General features: G+C 36.4%; 1 protein-coding gene across 5 annotated transcripts in view; it reads right to left on the bottom strand.

The window, feature by feature from the left end:
• Window positions 1-1,454: 1,454 nt before the first annotated feature.
• The window catches only part of HNRNPR (heterogeneous nuclear ribonucleoprotein R), a 32,389-nt gene continuing 22,646 nt past the window's right edge, over window positions 1,455-11,197 (bottom strand). For 3 of the 5 annotated variants that reach the window (XM_047083306.1, XM_047083305.1, XM_047083308.1), the window contains 4 exons: window positions 9,570-9,784; window positions 5,605-5,754; window positions 2,874-2,995; window positions 1,455-2,737 (listed from right to left, as the gene is read on the bottom strand). In XM_047083306.1, coding sequence (XP_046939262.1) covers window positions 2,125-2,737; window positions 2,874-2,995; window positions 5,605-5,754; window positions 9,570-9,784 — 1,100 coding nt within the window. In that variant the 3' untranslated portion in view covers window positions 1,455-2,124. The remainder of the gene's footprint in view (window positions 2,738-2,873; window positions 2,996-5,604; window positions 5,755-9,569; window positions 9,785-11,197) is intronic. The other 2 variants (XM_047083307.1, XM_047083309.1) reach the window with 1 other exon arrangement.

Raw genomic sequence — 11,197 nt, 5'->3', positions numbered from 1 at the left:
ATTCCTAATTTTCTTCATAGCGACTTTGTAGCTGGTAACATCAAATTTTTAAAAAATACAAACAATTCAAGTTTTACTTGTAAATGCTTTCTTCTTTCCAAGAAAATTCAGGATTATATTTAAGTCTAATTTAGGCTTACTGCTACAACTACAGACTGTATTTTCAAAGTTTAAAAGCAGCATTTAAAGAATGTTTGGTGTCTTTACTTGCATACATGGGCATAAGAAAAACAACTAGATCTAAGCTTTACCAAACAGATACCCATGTTAATTTGAAAATACAACAGACTATATAATTCCTTTATGAGTTTTCAAAAACAAAAGGAATATTAATAAGACCTATTAACTTACTGAATTATATAATAAGTGTACTTTTAAAGAGAAATGAGATACAGACTTTCATCAGTAAGTATTCTCTTATTTGAAGTCAAAAGAGAAGCCATGAAACCCAAAATATGATCTAAGCACATTCATATTAAGTGGCTTATGATTTTGAAATTTACTACTGCTGTCATAAAAGACACCAAACAGGAACAAAACACATAATAAAGGTGTGTCCATTTTAATTAATTATTCTCTAATGGCTTATTTTTATAATTTAACGACATTTTAGACCCACCTAAGAATAAAACATAAGGGAAAATTTTATGGTAATTTGAAAGTGATCCAGACTTTTCTGCACTGTCAAGTTGGGATTCTTTTGTTCCTCTTATTCTCAAGTAAAACTGCCATTGCAATAATTCAGAATTTCTAAAGGAAACAGGGAAATAGGTGTTATAACTCGGCCAATAAAAACTTTAGCCAGGAGGGTAGTAAAAAAAAATAAAATAAAAGTAAGAGGTATTAACAGAAAGTCAGAAGTGGGTATTTTTAAGCCTCTCTTAAAAGGCATGAGTGCTTCTCAAAGCAAATTTACAATTGGAAATTATATTCCTAAACCAGTAACTGAAGTGACAGTCACAATCATGTACGCTAAAATTGATGTTTAGTCCGCAGTGCAATTGACGCCACAGTACTAACATTTTTTCCTGTTATACATTCACTTATCCAGCAAGTAAGTTCTTCAGGCAACAAATTATCCTTTATAGAAAGAATGTGGGTCAAAATAAATTGCAGTCTGCTTCCCCAGCCCCACTTTTATTTAACGCAAATTATCCAATGCCTGCAAGAATGTTCAAAAGCCTTTGAACCTGTTTTTATAAAAATAAAGGATAAAATTTCAAAATTAGAAGAGACTATGAGAGAACACCAACCAATAAAGTGTTATTTGGAATAAATACTAGAATTTAGACTAATTCTCAGTCTGATAGCCACGGTACATATTGGAATAGACAAGAAATTTTGCATGAATTTGATCACTCACATAGGCAGTTATAATTTGAAAACAATATTCCTCGCAAGGATTACGAATAAAATAATGTTTTAGGACACAATTGAATTTGAAATAGGTAATGTTTTGAATAGATTTTTTAGTTTTATTGAAATCTTACATGAACAAGAAATTGGAAATACAATCACATCAAAGAACAAATTGTCACGGCTTTGACGTTTAAGCCAAACAAATTTTGTAGGGCAGATTTCAAAAAGGTGTGAAGTTATAACAATTTAAAAACACAGTTAACCTACTTCTAGGAATGCAAAACATACAATCATAGGTTATTTTCAATACAAGAAAACTTAAATTTGTTTGCTTTAATTTCTTAAAACTACTAAGACAAAGCACTAGCTTGTATTTTTATTTACAGCATACTCCATACTCCTATGTAATCTATCCCAAATCCAAAAAAAAATGAAACTGTTCAAAACCAAAGGTTCTGCAAAATCATGATTTAACAGTGTGCTCAGCTTGTTTTTGAAACTAAAATGAAGCCTGAAACGATAAAAGCATTGTAACCCCCAGAATAAGGGAACTCTGCAAGCCCAATAATGTCCAAGAGCATTTATGAAAAGAGGAAAAAAATAAAAAGACTTGAGTATATATACAATAGTGATTTCTTCAGCCCAATACAAATGGCAGCAAACTGCTACTTAAAGATGAAACAGTTAAGCCAATTTTTTTTTTTGAAGAATGTAGATCTAGAGCCAATCGGATCTTGCCAATATCATTTTCAAGCCCTCACTTGTCTATTTCCACTGTTGCCCATAAGTATCCTGATAAAATTCCTGGTTGTCATTATTGTAACCATAGTTACCAGAATAGTCACCACCTTGTTGAAGCGGCTGCTGAGCGATGGGTTGGGAACCCCAGTTCTGTTGGTTGTTGGTCTGACGGCGCTTGGAATCAGGTTGGTTGTACCCATCTGCCTTTCTCTTGCCTCCTACATTGCCCCCACGATTGCCCCGAGATCCACGGGAACCACGGCCTCTCTGCTGTTGTGCAGGACCCCCTCTGCCACCCCTAGAGCCTCTTGGTGGTCCCAAAGGTGCCCCCCTCTGTGAATAGCCAGCTCTACCTCTTGGAGGTGGTGCTCCCCGCCCCCTTGGTGGTGGTGGAGCACCTCGCCCTCCCCTTCCTCCTCCTCTTCCTCTTACTGCATAGCCATCATCATAGCCGTAGTAGGGATCTTCATAGCCTCCACGATAGTCGTGATAATCATAACCATAGTAATCATCATAGTAATCTTCATAGCCATAGTAATCTGGAGGGTAGCCATATCCACCTCTCCCCCCACCACGACCCCGACCTCTAATTGGAGGTGGCATACGAGGAGGAGGGTGATAGTAATAATCTTCATACCTAGCAACGGAAGGAAGGGAGAAAAGAAAAAAACAATTAGCTTACATCAAGACCAATCCTAAATTTTTTATTAACTTGATCTCTATTACCAAGTTATTCCTTGTTCAGAGATGTATTTATTAAAATGTAGACTCACGCAGTGCTTCTGGAAGCCTGTCTAGCAGCTTGGCGCTCTTTCCTTTTCTTGTCTGGTGGCTTGGCTAAGACTATTTCAATTTCTTCCCCTTCTATTTCTTTGCCATTCATTTCATCCATGGCCTATACAAAATTACAAAAATAAGTTTATGTTGCAAGTAAACTAGTACTTTAAAACATAATTACAAAAACATGTCTGTGCCACTTAATACAATTAATAAGCAATTTATTTCACAACTATCTTAACTGGCAAAAGAATGTGGGTGTCTCAGTCGGTTAAGTGTCTGACTTCAGCTCAGGTCATGATCTCATGGTTTGTGAGTTCAAGCCCTGCATCAGGCTCTACAATGACAGCCTTCTTAGGATTCTCTCTCTCCCTGTTCCTTTGCCCTCACTCCGCCCCCCTGCCAAATTATACTGAAAACAAACTTGATGTCCTACTATTATATTTAAAAAGGTAAAGGGGCTTCGAGGGCTGCCTATCACTGCTCCTTAATTCTAAATAACTAACCCCTCCAAGTTGAGCCATACCAAAGAAGCAAATCCACATCTGGGAAAAGCACCAGTATTAACACAAACTTTTCAGGATTCAAATTTTTAAATAAAAAACATGGCATTCAACATGTAAATCTGAAACTACTCTTCCATAAAAATCTTAAAGATATTAAAGACAAATGACGTTACTGAATGCGGTTGTCAATTAAACGGAACAAGATACTGACCAAAAATTGCCTAGGTTTCCCCCACGACACTTCACCTAAAACATACTTCCCCTGAACAGTTAAGAGCACAGAGGCCAGAACAGGCGTGGACTAATGAAGACTCAAGTACTCACCTGGGAAGTAGTAACCATAAGTATTCTATGCTCTGTCCTTTATCTACGCTGTTCCACCTAACAGCCTCTGCCATACATCAAAGTTCAAGTAACTCAGTAACAAGGTATCACCTCCTCACCACAGCTTTTCTGTTTTCTTACACAACCTTTTCTTCTCTGGATGAACAGAATAAAATGCTCTATCTATAAGGAGCATTCAGTGATAAAAAGTATCTGAACAAAGACTAAATCAGTCCTCCTCTACAAGCTAATTTCTCCCCTTTACCACATTAGCTTTTGGCTCCTTCACCTAAAGCAACTAAGTCAAGTCTACAAAAGCTTCCCAGATGCTGATAAAATTTTGTAATGTGGCAAACCACCCAATCAATTTTTATGATTATTTTTAATTAGAGGCAACTATTTATTTAATAAGGACTGAATGAAAACGAGTGTTTAGAAGGTATAAATTTATCAGTTATCCGTTTCATACCTTTGGCAGTTTTAGAAACCAAGCATTAGATTCTGTACTAGACTGAATTTGATAAGCAGTGCTATCTCATTAATTAGTTTCCATCAAAAAGCAAACCAACAGGGGCGCCTGGGTGGCTCAGTTGGTTGAGCATCCAACCTCGGGTCAGGTCACAACCTCACAATTTATGAGTTCAAGCCCTGCACGGGTCTCTCTGCTGTCAGCACAGAACCAGCTTCAGATCCTCTGTCCCTCCTCTCTCTGCCCCTCCTCTGTTCACGTGATCTCTCTCAAAAATAAACAAACATAAAAAAAAAAGCAGCAAACTAATAAATTCTAATGAGTCAAAGATTCTATAAGGCACACTTTAAAGCAGTACACCCTAGGCAGGAAACAAAAACTGCTCAAATTAGAGGTGGCACCACTCCACCAACAGAACATGTAGGAAAAGAACTAAGCCTGAATGAGTCACTGAGCATTTTGAATGTAATTCCCCAAATACATAAAAATCTTTTTTAGTGTTTTGTCTTCTTTCCCCCACTAGGAAAGGCAAGAGGAACAAGAAACTAGAAATTTTACACATTAAAAATGATACGGATCCATTATGAGAGAAAAACAGCAGAGTATTCAGCTTTGATGTCATAGCCACCACACGAAACTACTTTTTTCACCATTTTCATTACTATCATCAAATCAACTATTACATGCAAGAAATATCTCTAACAACTACTGAAACCAGCAAAAGCAGTTAATACTATTAGAATTCTAAAATGACTGAAGAAAGGCAAGACTAAAGGGGTGCCTGGGTGGTTCAGTCAGTTAAGCGTCTGACTTCAGCTCAGGTGATGATCGCAGTTTGTGAATTCCAGCTCTGTGCTGGGCTCTGTGCTGACAGCTTAGAGCCTGCTGCCTGCTTTGGATTCTGGGTCTCTCTCTCTGTTCCTCCCCCACTTATAATCTGTCTCTTTCTCTCAAAATAAATAAACATTAAGACAAAAAAAAAAAAGGAACTAACCATTCTCTCAGAACACATCTGCTGAATTAAATATGCTGTACTGTGTGTGAAGTCATGTGCAAGGCTCAGGTTCCTTCATAAATCCACAGAGTAGTTATAGTACATTCATTACCTGTTTTACCATTTACAACAGCTAATTAATACACCCTGTAATATTTCCAAGGCATCACGCTATCAAACCCTAGGTTTACAAAAACAATACAGAGATTAAAAATACTTGCCTGAAATCACAAACCCAGTTAGTAATAATCAGCCTTTGAAATATGAAGTCTTACCTGTTAAACTATTACCACTTCAGATAATTAAAAGATAGTTCCAGAGCTCGGCAAAAGCTGAAAACCAATTTTATTTCAGTTTTTAAAGTCATTTTATGGGCTTAGCAAGTTTCAACAACAAAATTCGAATATCAAGATGCAAAATTTCAAAATCTCTACCTTAACAGCTGCTCCTCTGTCTTCAAAATGAACAAATGCATAATCTTTCAACTTCTTCACTCTTTCGAGTTTTCCAAATTCAGAAAATGACTTTTCCAATATTTCTTCTGTCACTGTAGTAGCCAAGTTTCTCACAAATAAAACTTTCACCTAATACAACAAATACACAAAATTGGCACTGGCTACTTAATTTTAGCTGAAGTCTTACACTAAAAGTATTTCTTCCTATCCTCATGGCAACCTTGCCTTTTCAAAAACATTAAATATTAAAAGTACATCACAGAAAGTATGAAAACTACCAAGAAAATTATTGTCAGTTACCAATTTATATAGATTATTGGGTCCTTCTCTTGCCCTGCCATTAAAATCCCTAACACTGTGAACAGAACCCTCAAGGAACCAACACATAATTGCTAGGTTGATTCAAAAATTTAACATCGTCCCTCAACACCCCCTAAAACAGTATGTTTTGGGGCTTTCCCCCCTAGAACTGAGTGAGCAGATTCCAAAGTTCATATGAAAAAATAAACAAGAAATAGGGGGGAAAAAAAGAACAAAAGAACAAAATTTAGAGACTAGCCCTACCACATATAACAAATTATAACTCTTAAATCACTGGAACAGTGTAGTGTTCATCTGGGTAAAAATAAAAGTTGGGGGGGCGCCTGACTGGCTCAGTGGAACATGCAACTGCTGATCTCAGGATTATAAGTTCACGCCACATGCTGGGTGTAAAGTTACTTAAAAATAAAAACTTAACAAAAAAAAGTTGGATTTATACCTCACACTATATATACCAGGATAAACCCCAAATAGATCAAAAACTTCCAAAGGGGTGGACAGGGGTGAGGATGGGGAGAGACTGAAAAATATTAGAAGAAAATAAGGGTAATTCCTTTATGTAAACATTGCTCTAAGGAAGGCTCTGTGATTTAAAATCTATTACATAAAGGAGTGATAAAATTCAACTACTAGAAATAAGTGACTTTCATATGGCAAAAAATACCAGAAATGGAGCCAAAAGACAAATGACTTATATTAGAGTTCATCTTTCTTTTTTAGTATCAGAGCTCCAGGAAAAGGAAAAAAAAAAAAAGCTCAATGGAAACAAAAAGATATGCATAATTCACAAATACATGGTTCATATAAAGAAACACAAATGGCCCTCAACATATTAAAAACTTAAACCCATGCATAGGAAGAGAAGCAATCACAATGGTTTTGAGATACATCATTTACCAGACTGGCAAAATCCAAAATAAGATCATACACTATTTTAACAACGTTGAGGAAAATGGGCCTCTTGTATTTTGCTGGTGCGTGAGTAAAACAGTACCAGGGGAATATAGCAGTATCTTAATAATTACAGATGCATTTACTCTTTGGCCCACAATTTTATCTCTGAGAATCTATTCTACAGGCATATGTGAACTTGTATCAACTAACAAGATACAAGCTCATTCATCATAGCATTGTAATAATAAAACATTAGAAACAACCCAATGTCTAGTTGGCTGAACACAGCACAGTATAATCCACAGAATGGAACTATCATGTAACCATAAAAAATGAGGAAGAGTTCTAAGAGTGGATATGAAGAGACTAACAGGACACACTTTTGGCAAGACATTTTTTCCCTTTTTTCCAGCTCCGAAATAGGGATCCAACTTATAGTCGATGTGACATGCAAGCACTATGTCATAATTTAATTGGCAACATTTAATAATTTTTTAGTGGTATGCATAATAATGGTACACTTCCTTAGAGCTGATGAAATAGGATAGTGAATAAAGCAAATATAGATCAGTGAATATAGTAGGTTACCTGTAACCATCATGTAAAGTCAGGAAAGAACCTCTAAAAGAATAAACCAGAGACTACTAAAACTGGGTGTGTATCAGGGACAGGGAATATGATAGATGGGATTAAGTAGAAGTGGGACTTCTTTGACTATACCTTTCTTCGTAATTTTGATTTTTGAACTAAGGAACTGTATTACCTATTCAAAGAAAAAAATTAACACACTCACTGAGTAAGTTGTTACCTTAGATAAAGGGCTATGTGAATAAAAATTATCTGAGGAAAGGTATTAATTCAAGGTGAAAAAACCTAACATCGTCCACTTTCACCTCCACCCCCTTTATTTTTGCAGTGTTGTCACAGAGGTCAAACTCTATGTTATGCAGGCCTCCGTCAGTTTACCTTTCTAAAAAAAATTCAACATAGATTTTTTATTCTTTTTGGAGATGAAACCACAACATACTATATAAAAATTATTTGTTGAAACTTTGTTTAAAACGTTCCAAAGGAACAAAGTCCCTTTAAGAAAAATACATTTAGGCTCTTAGGTTTTGATTTATTATAAAACTGACCCAAGTTGACAAAATATCTTCAATGAATTACAACACTGATAGAATGAAGTAATACCAGAAGCTTTTACTCTTTAGGGTAGGACCCCCCTGGTGGAATTTAGAAAACAATAAAGAAATCAATATTATTCGATCAAATTTATTCAATAAGTATTATTCAAGTTTATTGAAGCCTCCCTTTCTTTCTGAAACTTGTTTATGACCTCAGAAGAATATTTCCTCGCATAAAATGTTGACGTTTTCTAACCCTACAGAAAAAAGTTTAGGATGAATTTCAATCTGAAAGGTTACAAGAGGTATGTGAAAAGTGTTGATGAGCAAATTACCAGCTACACTTACATTCTCTGGGAATTTTATTCACCTCTTATAATGTGTAGATATATTACACATTACACATGCTATTTTAAACACGTTTTTATAGAAAAGGTAATACAAACTATACTGTTTCTACAAGGCAGTCAAAGTTGTAAGGGTTCTTAAGAGACTTATCCAATTCCAGTAAAACAGAGAACATCCAAGTTCAGTAGCTTGCCCAAAGTCAAATTGCATTAGAATAAACAAATGGAATTAAAATGTTAGTAAAAAATAAAAATAAAAAATCAGAGCTTTTTAAATTCCCCGTCCCTGCCTTAACACAAATCTACTCAAGAAATGGGAAAAAGATACTGAGCAGCACATCTGAAAGCCTCTGATTCATTTTCAATGGATCTTCTCTTAATCCAAAGAGGTCTGTGCCTACAAAAACTTGATCATACTAGTAAAAACTGGGGCTGGCTCTCCTTTAAACTAGTTAGAGTGAAGACTACTTGCTCAGAACCTGGAAAAAAAAAAAAACCTTTAAAGAAAGACTTCTTAGTCTAAAAGAATTCAACCACTAATTTCTGGCCATCAAAGAGTTGCTGCCTTATTACCAAGAAGGGAAGAGACACACCAAAATACACAAAAACTCACTAGAACCAGCAGAGATGCCACTCTGATGTGTCCCTTCAATCCCTGGAGTCACCCAAAAGAAAGCCTAACCGTCAGATCTCATGGCACCATTATTTACCAGGCAAAGATCGCAGCAATGCAAGTATAAGATTCAGGAGGAAAGCAAGGGCCTGCCACAGGACTTGCCATGCATATTTTGCCACTATCACGTAACAGCAAACATGATAACCCTTTGTCTTTCTTCTTGGAGACAATACTCTAAGGGAGCTTGACCATTAAATGAAAAAAGTCATAGTATGGTTAATGAAGATTACAATTCATAATCTCCAAAACATTACTTCATTCAACAAGTCCTGGTCTTTTATAAACCTCTGTATCCCTCCTAGTGCCTAGCACTAAACAAATTCTCAGCGTGTATGAAAATACTTAAAGGGATTTCATTTCAGTTCCTTTGCACATTTAATCTCTGGGAAAAGGGAGGATTAAAAGAAACTTCTGGATACCAAGACAAGATGTTAAGTTTGGTATTAAAGCAGGTCCTTGCCTAAATAGTTAAGATCAAGCGCTACAATCTAGATTTATCATAAAACCTTTAAAAATTGAGCTTTATTCTAAGTACAAAATTTAAATGATAATCTCACCCCCATCCCAAGCAACTGCATTTACCTTAGCCATGACTTCTGGATCTGGTTCTTCCACAGGGTCAGCCCATTCAACTGTAACTACATTTCCCCATACTTTTACTTTTCCACTCATCAGCCGGCGTCTGGCTTGTGCTGCTGACTTGTGATCCTCATATTCAAGGAAGCAGAACCCCCGATTCTTCTTTTTGTCATCGGGTTGATGATAGAGAATAACGTCCACCAAACCCTCTGTTAAACCAACAGCCAGATATATAAGCCAAAAGCATCCACCACACATCTAGCGATTAGGCAGACCTAAATCCATTTGCCGAAGAGCAAAAAATATTGAAGAAGCCTCAAAAGGGTTCCCTAATTACCTAGTAGACAATTAAATCGGCATTGTTAGATATGGGTTTTGACACAGTATTTTATGTTCCCTTTTCATTTTTCAGGGTCCTGAGGGTACAGCCATAAACAACAGGTCCAACCACTGTATGCTGACGTATAACATTCTATAGTGTTGGAGTGTTTGATATAACATGACCTTGTAATTTATGAAAACACTACCAAGGAACTTAAAACCCAAATTATTAACATAAACCCAAGAGAACTTACATTCAACAAATACTCATTATCAAAAATCATCCTTGGATCTAACTTAAAAATTAAGGTTTTTGCCAAGAATGAAAATGACTGCTAAATATTACTGTCTTGTGTTCTCATCTTTCCACATATGTTCTTTCTAGGTAGTATCGGCTACTTTGTACTTTTGAAAGCTATCTACATCCTTAAGAATGCTTAGGTTTTGGTTCTAGCCCAGACTTAAAGACATTTCGAATTTAACATGTCCAAAACCGCAGTCACCGCTCCCTAAATCTGTCTTCTCTACTTCTCTAACAAACAGTCCCATCTCCTGGTTCTCAAGACAGAAATTGAGGACTCATTCTTGATTTCTTCCTTTATCTCCTGTATTCCCCTACCCAATTCTGAGCCCATCTACCTCTTTCCACCTTCATGGCTATTATCCTAGTCCAATCTTCTATCTTAACTACCATGACAGCCTCAACTAATTAATTAGCTTCTCCTCTTAAACCCCTCTAAACCATTATCCATATGGCAGCAGAGATAATATTCTATAAGCATGAAACAGACATTACTCCCTGCTTGAGACCTCCAAATACCTTCTCATTACACAAAGAATCTAAACTCCTTACATGGTCCACAAAAGCCCCCTGTGGCATCTCATACAATTCTACCCTTAATTCTACTGTAATTTGAAGAACACTGGCCTTCTCTCAGTTACTTTAATACACCAACTTCTCTCTTGCCTTGGAGCCGTGGTATGTGTTGCTCTCTTGGAACGCACATCCCTTTGCTCTTTGAATGCTACATCCTCCTCATTCGTTGGGTCTTGGTTGAAATGTCATCTTATCAGAAAAGCCTTCCATAACCATCAAAGCAAGGATAGTAGCTATTCTCTAGCTAGGTATCATCTCCCTCTTCTCAGTGTTTACTGCTTACCCCAATGTATAAATATTTCTTTAATTTGTCTTATCTCCTTTCCCAGAATATAAACTCTACAAGGGTAGATAATACATCTTATTCACCACTGTATCCCAGCAAATAGCACAATGCCACCACTTAACAGGCACTAGATATCAACACTTGCTG

The sequence above is a fragment of the Lynx rufus genome, unplaced genomic scaffold (assembly GCF_022079265.1).
Source record: "Lynx rufus isolate CCGP_SWC_20201006 ecotype Redwood Valley unplaced genomic scaffold, mLynRuf1.p SCAF_2, whole genome shotgun sequence".
In the NCBI taxonomy this organism is placed as follows: Eukaryota; Metazoa; Chordata; class Mammalia; order Carnivora; family Felidae; genus Lynx; species Lynx rufus.
The sequence above is the reverse complement of the archived record's forward strand: the minus strand, read 5'-3'. Positions and strand labels throughout refer to the sequence as shown.